Source organism: Eleutherodactylus coqui, chromosome 5 (assembly GCF_035609145.1).
Source record: "Eleutherodactylus coqui strain aEleCoq1 chromosome 5, aEleCoq1.hap1, whole genome shotgun sequence".
Lineage (NCBI taxonomy): Eukaryota > Metazoa > Chordata > Amphibia > Anura > Eleutherodactylidae > Eleutherodactylus > Eleutherodactylus coqui.
The window spans coordinates 35,144,085-35,168,306 of NC_089841.1; the positions used below are offsets into that span (position 1 = coordinate 35,144,085).

The following is a 24,222-nucleotide window of genomic DNA, read 5'->3' on the forward strand; positions in this document are numbered from 1 at the left end:
ACTGATCCCACTACACCTACACTACACTAATATACTGATCCCACTACACCTACACTACACTAATATACTGATCCCACTACACCTACACTACACTAATATACTGATCCCACTACACCTACACTACACTAATATACTGATCCCACTACACCTACACTACACTAATATACTGATCCCACTACACCTACACTACACTAATATACTGATTCCACTACACCTACACTACACTAATATACTAATCACACTACACCACACTAATATACTAATCACACTACACCTACACTACACTAATATACTAATCACACTACACCTACACTACACTAATATACTGATCCCACTACACCTACACTACACTAATATACTGATCACACTACACCTCCACTACAGTAATATACTGATCACACTACACCTCCACTACAGTAATATACTGATCACACTACACCTACACTACACTAATATACTGATCCCACTACACCTACACTACACTAATATACTGATCACACTACACCTCCACTACAGTAATATACTGATCACACTACACCTACACTACAGTAATATACTGATCCCACTACACCTACATTACACTAATATACTGATCCCACTACACCTACACTACAGTAATATACTGATCTCACTACACCTACACTACACTAATATACTGATCCCACTACACCTACACTATAGTAATATACTGATCCCACTACACCTACACTACACTAATATACTTTTCCCACTAAACCTACACTACACTAATATACTGATCTCACTACACCTACACTACAGTAATATACTGATCACACTACACTAATATACTGATCACACTACACCTACACTACACTAATATACTAATCACACTACACCTACACTACACTAATATACTGATCCCACTACACCTCCACTACACTAATATACTGATCACACTACACCTCCACTACACTAATATACTGATCACACTACACCTCTACTACAGTAATATACTGATCCCACTACACCTACATTACACTAATATACTGATCCCACTACACCTACACTACAGTAATATACTGATCTCACTACACCTACACTACACTAATATACTGATCCCACTACACCTACACTATAGTAATATACTGATCACACTACACTAATGTACTGATCCCACTACACCTACACTACACTAATGTACTATTCCCACTACACCTACACTACACTAATGTACTGATCCCACTACACCTACACTACACTAATGTACTGATGCCACTACACCTACACTACACTAATGTACTGATCCCACTACACCTACACTACACTAATGTACTGATCCCACTACACCTACACTACACTAATATACTGATCCCACTACAACTACACTACACTAATATACTGATCCCACTACAACTACACTACACTAATATACTGATCCCACTACACCTACACTACACTAATATACTGATCACACTACACCTCCACTACAGTAATATACTGATCACACTACACCTACACTACAGTAATATACTGATCCCACTACACCTACATTACACTAATATACTGATCCCACTACACCTACACTACAGTAATATACTGATCTCACTACACCTACACTACACTAATATACTGATCCCACTACACCTACACTATAGTAATATACTGATCCCACTACACCTACACTACTCTAATATACTGATCACACTAAACCTACACTACACTAATATACTTTTCCCACTAAACCTACACTACACTAATATACTGATCTCACTACACCTACACTACAGTAATATACTGATCACACTACACTAATATACTGATCACACTACACCTACACTACACTAATATACTAATCACACTACACCTACACTACACTAATATACTGATCCCACTACACCTCCACTACACTAATATACTGATCACACTACACCTCCACTACACTAATATACTGATCACACTACACCTCTACTACAGTAATATACTGATCCCACTACACCTACATTACACTAATATACTGATCCCACTACACCTACACTACAGTAATATACTGATCTCACTACACCTACACTACACTAATATACTGATCCCACTACACCTACACTATAGTAATATACTGATCACACTACACTAATGTACTGATCCCACTACACCTACACTACACTAATGTACTATTCCCACTACACCTACACTACACTAATGTACTGATCCCACTACACCTACACTACACTAATGTACTGATGCCACTACACCTACACTACACTAATGTACTGATCCCACTACACCTACACTACACTAATGTACTGATCCCACTACACCTACACTACACTAATATACTGATCCCACTACAACTACACTACACTAATATACTGATCCCACTACAACTACACTACACTAATATACTGATCACACTACACCTACACGACACTAATACACTGATCCCACTACACCTACATTACACTAATATACTGATCCCACTACACCTACACTACAGTAATATACTGATCACACTACACTAATATACTGATCCCACTACACCTACACTACACTAATGTACTGATCCCACTACACCTACACTACACTAATGTACTGATTCCACTACACCTACACTAATATACTGATCCCACTACACCTACACTACACTAATATACTGATCCCACTACACCTACACTACACTAATATACTGATCCCACTACACCTACATTACACTAATATACTGATCCCACTACACCTACACTACACTAATATACTGATCACACTACACCTACACTACACTAATATACTGATCCCACTACAGCTACACTACACTAATATAAGGATCCCTCTACACCTACACTACACTAATATACAGATCCCACTACAGCTACACTACACTAATATACAGATCCCACTACCCCTACACTACACTAATGTACTGATCACACTACATTAATATACTGATCCCACTACACCTACACTACACTAATATACTGATCCCACTACAGTAATATACTGATCCCACTACACCTACACTACACTAATATACTGATCCCACTACACCTACACTACACTAATATACTGATCCCACTACACCTACAGTACACTAATATACTGATCCCACTACACCTACACTACACTAATATACTGATCCCACTACACCTACACTACACTAATATACTGATCCCACTACACCTACACTACACTAATATACTGATTCCACTACACCTACACTACACTAATATACTAATCACACTACACCTACACTACACTAATATACTAATCACACTACACCTACACTACACTAATATACTAATCACACTACACCTACACTACACTAATATACTGATCCCACTACACCTACACTACACTAATATACTGATCACACTACACCTCCACTACACTAATATACTGATCACACTACACCTCCACTACAGTAATATACTGATCACACTACACCTCCACTACAGTAATATACTGATCACACTACACCTACACTACACTAATATACTGATCCCACTACACCTACACTACACTAATATACTGATCACACTACACCTCCACTACAGTAATATACTGATCACACTACACCTACACTACAGTAATATACTGATCCCACTACACCTACATTACACTAATATACTGATCCCACTACACCTACACTACAGTAATATACTGATCTCACTACACCTACACTACACTAATATACTGATCCCACTACACCTACACTATAGTAATATACTGATCCCACTACACCTACACTACTCTAATATACTGATCACACTAAACCTACACTACACTAATATACTTTTCCCACTAAACCTACACTACACTAATATACTGATCTCACTACACCTACACTACAGTAATATACTGATCACACTACACTAATATACTGATCACACTACACCTACACTACACTAATATACTAATCACACTACACCTACACTACACTAATATACTGATCCCACTACACCTCCACTACACTAATATACTGATCACACTACACCTCCACTACACTAATATACTGATCACACTACACCTCTGCTACAGTAATATACTGATCCCACTACACCTACATTACACTAATATACTGATCCCACTACACCTACACTACAGTAATATACTGATCTCACTACACCTACACTACACTAATATACTGATCCCACTACACCTACACTATAGTAATATACTGATCACACTACACTAATGTACTGATCCCACTACACCTACACTACACTAATGTACTATTCCCACTACACCTACACTACACTAATGTACTGATCCCACTACACCTACACTACACTAATGTACTGATGCCACTACACCTACACTACACTGATGTACTGATCCCACTACACCTACACTACACTAATGTACTGATCCCACTACACCTACACTACACTAATATACTGATCCCACTACAACTACACTACACTAATATACTGATCCCACTACAACTACACTACACTAATATACTGATCCAACTACACCTACACTACACTAATATACTGATCCCACTACACCTACACTACACTAATATACTGATCCCACTACAACTACACTAATATACTGATCCCACTAAACCTACACTACTCTAATATACTGATCACACTACACCTACACTACACTAATATACTGATCCCACTACACCTACACTACACTAATATACTGATCCCACTACAGCTACACTACACTAATATACTCATCCCACTAAACCTACACTACTCTAATATACTGATCACACTACACCTACACTACTCTAATATACTGATCACACTACACCTACACTACACTAATATACTTTTCCCACTAAACCTACACTACACTAATGTACTGATCCCACTACACCTACACTACACTAATGTACTGATCCCACTACAACTACACTACACTAATGTACTGATCCCACTACAACTACACTACACTAATGTACTGATCCCACTACAACTACACTACACTAATGTACTGATCCCACTACACCTACACTACACTAATATACTGATCCCACTACACCTACACTACACTAATGTACTGATCCCACTACAACTACACTACACTAATGTACTGATCCCACTACAACTACACTACACTAATATACTGATCCCACTACACCTACACTACACTAATATACTGATCCCACTACACCTACACTACACTAATATACTGATCCCACTACACCTACACTACACTAATATACTGATCCCACTACACCTACACTACACTAATATACTGATCACACTACATCTACACTACACTAATGTACTGATCCCACTACACCTACACTACACTAATATACTGATCACACTACATCTACACTACACTAATGTACTGATCCCACTACAACTACACTACACTAATATACTGATCCCACTACACCTACACTACACTAATATACTGATCACACTACATCTACACTACACTAATGTACTGATCCCACTACACCTACACTACACTAATGTACTGATCCCACTACACCTACACTACACTAATATACTGATCCCACTACACCTACACTACACTAATATACTGATCCCACTACACCTACACTACACTAATATACTGATCCCACTACACCTACACTATAGTAATATACTGATCACACTACACTAATGTACTGATCCCACTACACCTACACTACACTAATATACTGATCCCACTAAACCTACACTACTCTAATATACTGATCACACTACACCTACACTACACTAATATACTGATACCACTACACCTACACTACACTAATATACTGATCCCACTACAGCTACACTACACTAATATACTCATCCCACTAAACCTACACTACTCTAATATACTGATCACACTACACCTACACTACTCTAATATACTGATCACACTACACCTACACTACACTAATATACTTTTCCCACTAAACCTACACTACACTAATGTACTGATCCCACTACACCTACACTACACTAATGTACTGATCCCACTACAACTACACTACACTAATGTACTGATCCCACTACAACTACACTACACTAATGTACTGATCCCACTACAACTACACTACACTAATGTACTGATCCCACTACACCTACACTACACTAATATACTGATCCCACTACACCTACACTACACTAATGTACTGATCCCACTACTACTACACTACACTAATGTACTGATTCCACTACACCTACACTACACTAATATACTGATCCCACTACACCTACACTACACTAATGTACTGATCCCACTACAACTACACAACACTAATATACTGATTCCACTACACCTACACTACACTAATATACTGATCCCACTACACCTACACTACACTAATATACTGATCCCACTACACCTACACTACACTAATGTACTGATCCCACTACACCTACACTACACTAATGTACTGATCCCACTACAACTACACTACACTAATATACTGATCCCACTACACCTACACTACACTAATATACTGATCACACTACACCTACACTACACTAATATACTGATCACACTACATCTACACTACACTAATATACTGATCACACTACATCTACACTACACTAATGTACTGATCCCACTACACCTACACTACACTAATGTACTGATCCCACTACAACTACACTACACTAATGTACTGATCCCACTACAACTACACTACACTAATATACTGATCACACTACACCTACACTACACTAATATACTGATCACACTACATCTACACTACACTAATGTACTGATCCCACTACACCTACACTACACTAATGTACTGATCCCACTACAACTACACTACACTAATATACTGATCCCACTACACCTACACTACACTAATATACTGATCACACTACACCTACACTACACTAATATACTGATCACACTACACCTACACTACACTAATATACTGATCACACTACACCTACACTACAGTAATATACTGATCCCACTATACCTACATTACACTAATATACTGATCCCACTACACCTACACTACAGTAATATACTGATCTCACTACACCTACACTACACTAATATACTGATCCCACTACACCTACACTATAGTAATGTACTGATCACACTACACTAATGTACTGATCCCGCTACACCTACACTACACTAATGTACTATTCCCACTACACCTACACTACACTAATGTACTGATCCCACTACACCTACACTACACTAATGTACTGATGCCACTACACCTACACTACACTAATGTACTGATCCCACTACAACTACACTACACTAATATACTGATCCCACTACAACTACACTACACTAATATACTGATCCAACTACACCTACACTACACTAATATACTGATCCCACTACACCTACACTACACTAATATACTGATCCCACTACAACTACACTACACTAATATACTGATCCCACTAAACCTACACTACTCTAATATACTGATCACACTACACCTACACTACACTAATATACTGATCCCACTACACCTACACTACACTAATATACTGATCCCACTACACCTACACTACACTAATATACTGATCCCACTACACCTACACTACACTAATATACTGATCCCACTACAGCTACACTACACTAATATACTCATCCCACTAAACCTACACTACCCTAATATACTGATCACACTACACCTACACTACTCTAATATACTGATCACACTACACCTACACTACACTAATATACTGATCCCACTACACCTACACTATAGTAATATACTGATCACACTACACTAATGTACTGATCCCACTACACCTACACTACACTAATATACTGATCCCACTAAACCTACACTACTCTAATATACTGATCACACTACACCTACACTACACTAATATACTGATACCACTACACCTACACTACACTAATATACTGATCCCACTACAGCTACACTACACTAATATACTCATCCCACTAAACCTACACTACTCTAATATACTGATCACACTACACCTACACTACTCTAATATACTGATCACACTACACCTACACTACACTAATATACTTTTCCCACTAAACCTACACTACACTAATGTACTGATCCCACTACACCTACACTACACTAATGTACTGATCCCACTACAACTACACTACACTAATGTACTGATCCCACTACAACTACACTACACTAATGTACTGATCCCACTACAACTACACTACACTAATGTACTGATCCCACTACACCTACACTACACTAATATACTGATCCCACTACACCTACACTACACTAATGTACTGATCCCACTACTACTACACTACACTAATGTACTGATTCCACTACACCTACACTACACTAATATACTGATCCCACTACACCTACACTACACTAATGTACTGATCCCACTACAACTACACAACACTAATATACTGATTCCACTACACCTACACTACACTAATATACTGATCCCACTACACCTACACTACACTAATATACTGATCCCACTACACCTACACTACACTAATGTACTGATCCCACTACACCTACACTACACCAATGTACTGATCCCACTACAACTACACTACACTAATATACTGATCCCACTACACCTACACTACACTAATATACTGATCACACTACACCTACACTACACTAATATACTGATCACACTACATCTACACTACACTAATATACTGATCACACTACACCTACACTACAGTAATATACTGATCCCACTATACCTACATTACACTAATATACTGATCCCACTACACCTACACTACAGTAATATACTGATCTCACTACACCTACACTACACTAATATACTGATCCCACTACACCTACACTATAGTAATGTACTGATCACACTACACTAATGTACTGATCCCGCTACACCTACACTACACTAATGTACTATTCCCACTACACCTACACTACACTAATGTACTGATCCCACTACACCTACACTACACTAATGTACTGATGCCACTACACCTACACTACACTAATGTACTGATCCCACTACAACTACACTACACTAATATACTGATCCCACTACAACTACACTACACTAATATACTGATCCAACTACACCTACACTACACTAATATACTGATCCCACTACACCTACACTACACTAATATACTGATCCCACTACAACTACACTACACTAATATACTGATCCCACTAAACCTACACTACTCTAATATACTGATCACACTACACCTACACTACACTAATATACTGATCCCACTACACCTACACTACACTAATATACTGATCCCACTACACCTACACTACACTAATATACTGATCCCACTACACCTACACTACACTAATATACTGATCCCACTACAGCTACACTACACTAATATACTCATCCCACTAAACCTACACTACTCTAATATACTGATCACACTACACCTACACTACTCTAATATACTGATCACACTACACCTACACTACACTAATATACTGATCCCACTAAACCTACACTACTCTAATATACTGATCCCACTACACCTACACTACACTAATATACTGATCCCACTACACCTACACTACACTAATATACTGATCCCACTACACCTACACTACACTAATATACTGACCACACTACATCTACACTACACTAATGTACTGATCCCACTACACCTACACTACACTAATGTACTGATCCCACTACAACTACACTACACTAATATACTGATCCCACTACACCTACACTACACTAATATACTGATCACACTACACCTACACTACACTAATATACTGATCACACTACATCTACACTACACTAATATACTGATCACACTACATCTACACTACACTAATATACTGATCACACTACATCTACACTACACTAATGTACTGATCCCACTACACCTACACTACACTAATGTACTGATCCCACTACAACTACACTACACTAATGTACTGATCCCACTACAACTACACTACACTAATGTACTGATCCCACTACACCTACACTACACTAATATACTGATCCCACTACACCTACACTACACTAATATACTGATCCCACTACACCTACACTACACTAATATACTGATCCCACTACAACTACACTACACTAATATACTGATCCCACTAAACCTACACTACTCTAATATACTGATCCCACTACACCTACACTACACTAATATACTGATCCCACTACACCTACACTACACTAATATACTGATCCCACTACACCTACACTACACTAATATACTGATCCCACTACACCTACACTACACTAATATACTGATCCCACTACAGCTACACTACACTAATATACTGATCCCACTAAACCTACAAAACTCTAATATACTGATCACACTACACCTACACTACACTAATATACTGATCACATTACACTACACTACACTAATATACTGATCACACTACACCTACACTACACTAATATACTGATCCCACTACACCTACACTACACTAATATACTGATCCCACTACACGTACACTACACTAGGATACTGATCCCAGTACACCTACACTACACTAATATACTGATCCCACTAAACCTACACTATACTAATATACTGATCCCACTAAACCTACACTACTCTAATATACTGATCACACTACACCTACACTACACTAATATACTTTTCCCACTAAACCTACACTACTCTAATATACTGATCCCACTACACCCACACTACACTAATATACTGATGCCACTACACCTACACTACACTAATATACTGATCACACTACATCTACACTACACTAATGTACTGATCCCACTACACCTACACTACACTAATATACTGATCACACTACATCTACACTACACTAATGTACTGATCCCACTACAACTACACTACACTAATATACTGATCCCACTACACCTACACTACACTAATATACTGATCACACTACACCTACACTACACTAATATACTGATCACACTACATCTACACTACACTAATGTACTGATCCCACTACACCTACACTACACTAATGTACTGATCCCACTACACCTACACTACACTAATATACTGATCCCACTACACCTACACTACACTAATATACTGATCCCACTACAACTACACTACACTAATATACTGATCCCACTACACCTACACTATAGTAATATACTGATCACACTACACTAATGTACTGATCCCACTACACCTACACTACACTAATATACTGATCCCACTAAACCTACACTACTCTAATATACTGATCCCACTACACCTACACTACACTAATATACTGATACCACTACACCTACACTACACTAATATACTGATCCCACTACAGCTACACTACACTAATATACTCATCCCACTAAACCTACACTACTCTAATATACTGATCACACTACACCTACACTACTCTAATATACTGATCACACTACACCTACACTACACTAATATACTTTTCCCACTAAACCTACACTACACTAATGTACTGATCCCACTACACCTACACTACACTAATGTACTGATCCCACTACAACTACACTACACTAATGTACTGATCCCACTACAACTACACTACACTAATGTACTGATCCCACTACAACTACACTACACTAATGTACTGATCCCACTACACCTACACTACACTAATATACTGATCCCACTACACCTACACTACACTAATGTACTGATCCCACTACAACTACACTACACTAATGTACTGATTCCACTACACCTACACTACACTAATATACTGATCCCACTACACCTACACTACACTAATGTACTGATCCCACTACAACTACACAACACTAATATACTGATTCCACTACACCTACACTACACTAATATACTGATCCCACTACACCTACACTACACTAATATACTGATCCCACTACACCTACACTACACTAATATACTGATCACACTACATCTACACTACACTAATGTACTGATCCCACTACACCTACACTACACTAATGTACTGATCCCACTACAACTACACTACACTAATATACTGATCCCACTACACCTACACTACACTAATATACTGATCACACTACACCTACACTACACTAATATACTGATCACACTACATCTACACTACACTAATATACTGATCCCACTACATCTACACTACACTAATGTACTGATCCCACTACACCTACACTACACTAATGTACTGATCCCACTACAACTACACTACACTAATATACTGATCCCACTACACCTACACTACACTAATATACTGATCCCACTACACCTACACTACACTAATATACTGATCACACTACATCTACACTACACTAATATACTGATCACACTACATCTACACTACACTAATGTACTGATCCCACTACACCTACACTACACTAATATACTGATCACACTACATCTACACTACACTAATGTACTGATCCCACTACAACTACACTACACTAATATACTGATCCCACTACACCTACACTACACTAATATACTGATCACACTACATCTACACTACACTAATGTACTGATCCCACTACACCTACACTACACTAATGTACTGATCCCACTACACCTACACTACACTAATATACTGATCCCACTACACCTACACTACACTAATATACTGATCCCACTACACCTACACTACACTAATATACTGATCCCACTACACCTACACTATAGTAATATACTGATCACACTACACTAATGTACTGATCCCACTACACCTACACTACACTAATATACTGATCCCACTAAACCTACACTACTCTAATATACTGATCACACTACACCTACACTACACTAATATACTGATACCACTACACCTACACTACACTAATATACTGATCCCACTACAGCTACACTACACTAATATACTCATCCCACTAAACCTACACTACTCTAATATACTGATCACACTACACCTACACTACTCTAATATACTGATCACACTACACCTACACTACACTAATATACTTTTCCCACTAAACCTACACTACACTAATGTACTGATCCCACTACACCTACACTACACTAATGTACTGATCCCACTACAACTACACTACACTAATGTACTGATCCCACTACAACTACACTACACTAATGTACTGATCCCACTACAACTACACTACACTAATGTACTGATCCCACTACACCTACACTACACTAATATACTGATCCCACTACACCTACACTACACTAATGTACTGATCCCACTACTACTACACTACACTAATGTACTGATTCCACTACACCTACACTACACTAATATACTGATCCCACTACACCTACACTACACTAATGTACTGATCCCACTACAACTACACAACACTAATATACTGATTCCACTACACCTACACTACACTAATATACTGATCCCACTACACCTACACTACACTAATATACTGATCCCACTACACCTACACTACACTAATGTACTGATCCCACTACACCTACACTACACTAATGTACTGATCCCACTACAACTACACTACACTAATATACTGATCCCACTACACCTACACTACACTAATATACTGATCACACTACACCTACACTACACTAATATACTGATCACACTACATCTACACTACACTAATATACTGATCACACTACATCTACACTACACTAATATACTGATCACACTACATCTACACTACACTAATGTACTGATCCCACTACACCTACACTACACTAATGTACTGATCCCACTACAACTACACTACACTAATGTACTGATCCCACTACAACTACACTACACTAATATACTGATCACACTACACCTACACTACACTAATATACTGATCACACTACATCTACACTACACTAATGTACTGATCCCACTACACCTACACTACACTAATGTACTGATCCCACTACAACTACACTACACTAATATACTGATCCCACTACACCTACACTACACTAATATACTGATCACACTACACCTACACTACACTAATATACTGATCACACTACACCTACACTACACTAATATACTGATCACACTACACCTACACTACAGTAATATACTGATCCCACTATACCTACATTACACTAATATACTGATCCCACTACACCTACACTACAGTAATATACTGATCTCACTACACCTACACTACACTAATATACTGATCCCACTACACCTACACTATAGTAATGTACTGATCACACTACACTAATGTACTGATCCCGCTACACCTACACTACACTAATGTACTATTCCCACTACACCTACACTACACTAATGTACTGATCCCACTACACCTACACTACACTAATGTACTGATGCCACTACACCTACACTACACTAATGTACTGATCCCACTACAACTACACTACACTAATATACTGATCCCACTACAACTACACTACACTAATATACTGATCCAACTACACCTACACTACACTAATATACTGATCCCACTACACCTACACTACACTAATATACTGATCCCACTACAACTACACTACACTAATATACTGATCCCACTAAACCTACACTACTCTAATATACTGATCACACTACACCTACACTACACTAATATACTGATCCCACTACACCTACACTACACTAATATACTGATCCCACTACACCTACACTACACTAATATACTGATCCCACTACACCTACACTACACTAATATACTGATCCCACTACAGCTACACTACACTAATATACTCATCCCACTAAACCTACACTACTCTAATATACTGATCACACTACACCTACACTACTCTAATATACTGATCACACTACACCTACACTACACTAATATACTGATCCCACTAAACCTACACTACTCTAATATACTGATCCCACTACACCTACACTACACTAATATACTGATCCCACTACACCTACACTACACTAATATACTGATCCCACTACACCTACACTACACTAATATACTGACCACACTACATCTACACTACACTAATGTACTGATCCCACTACACCTACACTACACTAATGTACTGATCCCACTACAACTACACTACACTAATATACTGATCCCACTACACCTACACTACACTAATATACTGATCACACTACACCTACACTACACTAATATACTGATCACACTACATCTACACTACACTAATATACTGATCACACTACATCTACACTACACTAATATACTGATCACACTACATCTACACTACACTAATGTACTGATCCCACTACACCTACACTACACTAATGTACTGATCCCACTACAACTACACTACACTAATGTACTGATCCCACTACAACTACACTACACTAATGTACTGATCCCACTACACCTACACTACACTAATATACTGATCCCACTACACCTACACTACACTAATATACTGATCCCACTACACCTACACTACACTAATATACTGATCCCACTACAACTACACTACACTAATATACTGATCCCACTAAACCTACACTACTCTAATATACTGATCCCACTACACCTACACTACACTAATATACTGATCCCACTACACCTACACTACACTAATATACTGATCCCACTACACCTACACTACACTAATATACTGATCCCACTACACCTACACTACACTAATATACTGATCCCACTACAGCTACACTACACTAATATACTGATCCCACTAAACCTACACTACTCTAATATACTGATCACACTACACCTACACTACACTAATATACTGATCACATTACACTACACTACACTAATATACTGATCACACTACACCTACACTACACTAATATACTGATCCCACTACACCTACACTACACTAATATACTGATCCCACTACACGTACACTACACTAGGATACTGATCCCAGTACACCTACACTACACTAATATACTGATCCCACTAAACCTACACTATACTAATATACTGATCCCACTAAACCTACACTACTCTAATATACTGATCACACTACACCTACACTACACTAATATACTTTTCCCACTAAACCTACACTACTCTAATATACTGATCCCACTACACCCACACTACACTAATATACTGATGCCACTACACCTACACTACACTAATATACTGATCACACTACATCTACACTACACTAATGTACTGATCCCACTACACCTACACTACACTAATATACTGATCACACTACATCTACACTACACTAATGTACTGATCCCACTACAACTACACTACACTAATATACTGATCCCACTACACCTACACTACACTAATATACTGATCACACTACACCTACACTACACTAATATACTGATCACACTACATCTACACTAATGTACTGATCCCACTACACCTACACTACACTAATATACTGATCACACTACATCTACACTAATGTACTGATCCCACTACACCTACACTACACTAATGTACTTTTCCCACTAAACCTACACTACTCTAATATACTGATCCCACTACACCCACACTACACTAATGTACTGATCCCACTACAACTACACTACACTAATGTACTGATCCCACTACAACTACACTACACTAATGTACTGATCCCACTACAACTACACTACACTAATGTACTGATCCCACTACACCTACACTACACTAATATACTGATCCCACTACACCTACACTACACTAATGTACTGATCCCACTACAACTACACTACACTAATGTACTGATTCCACTACACCTACACTACACTAATATACTGATCCCACTACACCTACACTACACTAATGTACTGATCCCACTACAACTACACAACACTAATATACTGATTCCACTACACCTACACTACACTAATATACTGATCCCACTACACCTACACTACACTAATATACTGATCCCACTACACCTACACTACACTAATATACTGATCACACTACATCTACACTACACTAATGTACTGATCCCACTACACCTACACTACACTAATGTACTGATCCCACTACAACTACACTACACTAATATACTGATCCCACTACACCTACACTACACTAATATACTGATCACACTACACCTACACTACACTAATATACTGATCACACTACATCTACACTACACTAATATACTGATCCCACTACATCTACACTACACTAATGTACTGATCCCACTACACCTACACTACACTAATGTACTGATCCCACTACAACTACACTACACTAATGTACTGATCCCACTACAACTACACTACACTAATATACTGATCACACTACACCTACACTACACTAATATACTGATCACACTACATCTACACTACACTAATGTACTGATCCCACTACAACTACACTACACTAATATACTGATCCCACTACACCTACACTACACTAATATACTGATCACACTACACCTACACTACACTAATATACTGATCACACTACACCTACACTACACTAATATACTGATCACACTACACCTACACTACAGTAATATACTGATCCCACTACACCTACATTACACTAATATACTGATCCCACTACACCTACACTACAGTAATATACTGATCTCACTACACCTACACTACACTAATATACTGATCCCACTACACCTACACTATAGTAATATACTGATCACACTACACTAATGTACTGATCCCACTACACCTACACTACACTAATGTACTGATGCCACTACACCTACACTACACTAATGTACTGATCCCACTACAACTACACTACACTAATATACTGATCCCACTACAACTACACTACACTAATATACTGATCCAACTACACCTACACTACACTAATATACTGATCCCACTACACCTACACTACACTAATATACTGATCCCACTACAACTACACTACACTAATATACTGATCCCACTAAACCTACACTACTCTAATATACTGATCACACTACACCTACACTACACTAATATACTGATCCCACTACACCTACACTACACTAATATACTGATCCCACTACACCTACACTACACTAATATACTGATCCCACTACACCTACACTACACTAATATACTGATCCCACTACAGCTACACTACACTAATATACTCATCCCACTAAACCTACACTACTCTAATATACTGATCACACTACACCTACACTACTCTAATATACTGATCACACTACACCTACACTACTCTAATATACTGATCCCACTAAACCTACACTACTCTAATATACTGATCCCACTACACCTACACTACACTAATATACTGATCCCACTACACCTACACTACACTAATATACTGATCCCACTACACCTACACTACACTAATATACTGATCACACTACATCTACACTACACTAATGTACTGATCCCACTACATCTACACTACACTAATATACTGATCACACTACATCTACACTACACTAATGTACTGATCCCACTACACCTACACTACACTAATGTACTGATCCCACTACAACTACACTACACTAATGTACTGATCCCACTACAACTACACTACACTAATGTACTGATCCCACTACACCTATACTACACTAATATACTGATCCCACTACACCTACACTACACTAATATACTGATCCCACTACACCTACACTACACTAATATACTGATCCCACTACAACTACACTACACTAATATACTGATCCCACTAAACCTACACTACACTAATATACTGATCCCACTACACCTACACTACACTAATATACTGATCCCACTACACCTACACTACACTAATATACTGATCCCACTACACCTACACTACACTAATATACTGATCCCACTACAGCTACACTACACTAATATACTGATCCCACTACAGCTACACTACACTAATATACTGATCCCACTAAACCTACACTACTCTAATATACTGATCACACTACACCTACACTACACTAATATACTGATCACATTACACTACACTACACTACACTAATATACTGATCACACTACACCTACACTACACTAATATACTGATCCCACTACACCTACACTACACTAATATACTGATCCCACTACACCTACACTACACTAAGATACTGATCCCAGTACACCTACACTACACTAATATACTGATCCCACTAAACCTACACTATACTAATATACTGATCCCACTAAACCTACACTACTCTAATATACTGATCACACTACACCTACACTACACTAATATACTTTTCCCACTAAACCTACACTACTCTAATATACTGATCCCACTACACCCACACTACACTAATATACTGATCCCACTACACCTACACTACACTAATATACTGATCCCACTACACCTACACTACAGTAATATACTGATCTCACTACACCTACACTACACTAATATACTGATCCCACTACACCTACACTATAGTAATATACTGATCACACTACACTAATGTACTGATCCCACTACACCTACACTACACTAATGTACTATTCCCACTACACCTACACTACACTAATGTACTGATCCCACTACACCTACACTACACTAATGTACTGATGCCACTACACCTACACTACACTAATGTACTGATCCCACTACAACTACACTACACTAATATACTGATCCCACTACAACTACACTACACTAATATACTGATCCAACTACACCTACACTACACTAATATACTGATCCCACTACACCTACACTACACTAATATACTGATCCCACTACAACTACACTACACTAATATACTGATCCCACTAAACCTACACTACTCTAATATACTGATCCCACTACACCTACACTACACTAATATACTGATCCCACTACACCTACACTACACTAATATACTGATCCCACTAGACCTACACTACACTAATATACTGATCCCACTACACCTACACTACACTAATATACTGATCCCACTACAGCTACACTACACTAATATACTCATCCCACTAAACCTACACTACTCTAATATACTGATCACACTACACCTACACTACTCTAATATACTGATCACACTACACCTACACTACTCTAATATACTGATCCCACTAAACCTACACTACTCTAATATACTGATCCCACTACACCTACACTACACTAATATACTGATCCCACTACACCTACACTACACTAATATACTGATCCCACTACACCTACACTACACTAATATACTGATCACACTACATCTACACTACACTAATGTACTGATCCCACTACATCTACACTACACTAATATACTGATCACACTACATCTACACTACACTAATGTACTGATCCCACTACACCTACACTACACTAATGTACTGATCCCACTACAACTACACTACACTAATGTACTGATCCCACTACAACTACACTACACTAATGTACTGATCCCACTACACCTACACTACACTAATATACTGATCCCACTACACCTACACTACACTAATATACTGATCCCACTACACCTACACTACACTAATATACTGATCCCACTACAACTACACTACACTAATATACTGATCCCACTACAACTACACTACACTAATATACTGATCCCACTAAACCTACACTACACTAATATACTGATCCCACTACACCTACACTACACTAATATACTGATCCCACTACACCTACACTACACTAATATACTGATCCCACTACACCTACACTACACTAATATACTGATCCCACTACAGCTACACTACACTAATATACTGATCCCACTAAACCTACACTACTCTAATATACTGATCACACTACACCTACACTACACTAATATACTGATCACATTACACTACACTACACTAATATACTGATCACACTACACCTACACTACACTAATATACTGATCCCACTACACCTACACTACACTAATATACTGATCCCACTACACCTACACTACACTAAGATACTGATCCCAGTACACCTACACTACACTAATATACTGATCCCACTAAACCTACACTATACTAATATACTGATCCCACTAAACCTACACTACTCTAATATACTGATCACACTACACCTACACTACACTAATATACTTTTCCCACTAAACCTACACTACTCTAATATACTGATCCCACTACACCCACACTACACTAATATACTGATCCCACTACACCTACACTACACTAATATACTGATCCCAGTACACCTACACTACACTAATATACTGATCCCACAACACCTACACTAATATACTGATCCCACTACACCTACACTACACTAATATACTGATCCCACTAAACCTACACTATACTAATATACTGATCACATTACATCTACACTGCACTAATATACTGATCCCATTACACCTACACTACACTAATATACTGATCCCATTACACCTACACTACACTAATATACTGATCACACTACACCTACACTCCACTAATATACTGATCCCACTACACCTACACTCCACTAATATACTGATCCCACTACACCTACACTCCACTAATATGCTGATCCCACTACAGCTACAATACACTAATATACTGATCACATTACACCTACACTACACTAATATACTGATCACAATATACCTACACTACACTAATATACTGATCCCACTACACCTACACTACACTAATATACTGATCCCACTACACTACACTAATATACTGATCCCACTACACCTACACTACACTAATATACTGATCCCACTACACCTACACTAATATACTGATCCCACTACACCTACACTAATATACTGATCCCACTACACCTACACTACACTAATATACTGATCCCACTAAACCTACACTATACTAATATACTGATCACATTACATCTACACTGCACTAATATACTGATCCCATTACACCTACACTACACTAATATACTGATCACACTACACCTACACTACACTAATATACTGATCCCACTACACCTACACTACACTAATATACTGATCCCACTACACCTACACTCCACTAATATACTGATCCCACTACACCTACACTACACTAATATGCTGATCCCACTACAGCTACAATACACTAATATACTGATCACATTACACCTACACTACACTAATATACTGATCACAATATACCTACACTACACTAATATACTGATCCCACTACACCTACACTACACTAATATACTGATCCCACTACACTACACTAATATACTGATCCCACTACACCTACACTAATATACTGATCCCACTACACCTACACTACACTAATATACTGATCCCACTACACCTATACTACACTAATATACTGATCACACTACACCTACACTACACTAATATACTGATCCCACTACACCTACACTACACTAATATACTGATCCCACTACACCTACACTACACTAATATACTGATCCCACTACACCTACAGTACACTAATATACTGATCGCACTACACCTACACTACACTAATATACTGATCACACTACACCTACACTACACTAATATACAGATCACACTACACCTACACTACACTAATATACTGATCCCACTACACCTACACTACACTAATATACTGATCACACTACACCTACACTACACTAATATACTGATCACACTATACCTACACTACACTAATATACTGATCACACTATACCTACACTACACTAATATACTGATCCCACTACACCTACACTACACTAATATAGGCTCTGTCCTAGATTCCTATCTCTGTGAGTTCTGCACTCCCAGAGCCACCTGGCCTTTCAGTGCTGGGAGAAATCTGAACTTACAAATGGCAAAGATAATGATTGAAGGATGGTGGCTGATTATAGATGGAGCCATATGAGATGCTCACCAGCCTGTCTACCGGGTCCCGGACCCTGGGTTTGGTGTCTCCTGCAGTGGGGTCCGTCACTGTATAATAGGATTGTCCCTCTCCCTAAGACCCCGAAAACTGAAGTGCATATTACTTGCCGGTTAGTATCTTCAGGCCAAAGTGTGATTGTTCCCAGCAAGTGAAACCAAGTAATCTTGTAGATATGATACCTTTACATTGGCTAACCGAATACATATTATGGCAAACTTTCAAGCCTCTCAGGATTCTTCCTCAGGCATGATAATATAGATCCGAAGAGGCCTGCATATATATATACACACACACACATATATACACATATATATATATACACACGCACACACACATATCTATATAACAAGGCACAGACATGGTGTGATTAAATTGCACAAACAATACCAGAACAGGATGGGTAGAGAAATAAATCAATACTTCAATAGTCTACTGATTAAGGCCGCCTGCAGACGGGGGGATTTGCATTGCAAAAACCGCAGCACACTACGGCAATACACAATTTCATGTCCACAAGCGGAAATCGATTTTGTGCGGTCTCCCCACGGACGGCTTCCTTGAAGACAATGAAAGCCATCAATCCTGCAATCATCATTGCAGCAATGGTTGTGAGATCAGCGCCATCACCTAGCAACGGCGTGGCGTATTCTATACTGTGCATGAGCGCCGGCCGGCACATCCGCAGAACCGAATAGAAGACGCTGGACAAGTAAGCAGGCGTCACTGAAGGAGCACAGGGAGCAGAGCCGCGCATGAGACCTACATGGGGCAGAGCTACACTATAAGGACACGGCAGAAAGGGGGCGCTATCACCGGCTGCACAAGATCCCTGAGGAGGAAGATGGTCAAAAGGGGTTAATCCTCCCCCAGCGGTCCTGAAGGGGTTAATCCTCTTCTTCCCCACTGACCTGACATGAGGGGACACACAGACCTCCAGCTGTAGAGCCAGAGAGCAGCTTCCAGGAGCTGTGATGATGTCACTGTCATGTGATCACCTGTGTGGGAGGAGTCAGGGGTCACATGACCAGAGGGTATTCTGCTGTGCTGGTTGTGATCCCTGCTGGGTGAGCTGAAGGGATGTGTGGGGTCAGGATGGATATAGCAGAGCTGTGTTCATGTGATGCACATGCAGCAGAGCTGCATTACTTGGACACGGCAGAAAGGGGGCGCTATCACGGGGTGCACAAGATCCCTGAGGAAGAAGATAAAAATCCCTGAATGACTGCAAACCCCCTGCAGCAAGATCTGGTGGCCGCAGCACTGAGGGGCCCATCTGCTCTGTTAGGTGCAGATTGAACACTGAAGGTCTTCTACCCTGAACCCCAAGATGTCACCCGAAGCACAAGACAAGTCACCCCAATATGGCCAAAACCAGATAGATAAGCCACAGGAGAGACCGTCATGTCTGCTGTGAGGAGGCTGAAGCTCGGGAGGCATCAGACCCTCCAACAGGACAGCTATCCCCAGCAGACCTCAGAGCCCCCAAGGCTCGGTGCCAGAAGACGTCCTGGAGGTTCTGGAGATCTTCTTATAACCCTGGAAGAGATGAGACTAACCGGAGCAGAAATAGAGCTGCCAGCAGAAGACGGAGAGAACCCCGAGGGGGCCTGTGTTACCCAAACCAGACTGATGCTCCCCTTAATTCAGGATTAGATAAAAGCCAAAGATCCATCTGGTGCCGACCGACATATAAGGCCTCTTTACACATAACAATTATCGCTCAAAATTAGTTCAGTCGAATTAGCGAATTCAGAGAATTTGAGCAATAATTGTTCAGTGTGAATGCGGGGTAAAAAAAGATTGCTACCTTGTTCACGTTTTTTTTTAAGTTTATTTTTCTG

The 24,222-nt window shown here is 39.0% G+C and overlaps 1 protein-coding gene across 1 annotated transcript in view; it reads right to left on the minus strand.

Annotated features, from left to right (window-relative positions):
* The window catches only part of LOC136629178 (zinc finger protein 773-like), a 101,815-nt gene extending 78,508 nt beyond the window's left edge, over positions 1-23,307 (minus strand). The window contains exon 1 of the mRNA XM_066605342.1: positions 23,290-23,307. Within this exon, the coding sequence (XP_066461439.1) occupies positions 23,290-23,296 (7 nt within the window). The 5' untranslated portion in view covers positions 23,297-23,307. The remainder of the gene's footprint in view (positions 1-23,289) is intronic.
* Positions 23,308-24,222: the final 915 nt, after the last annotated feature.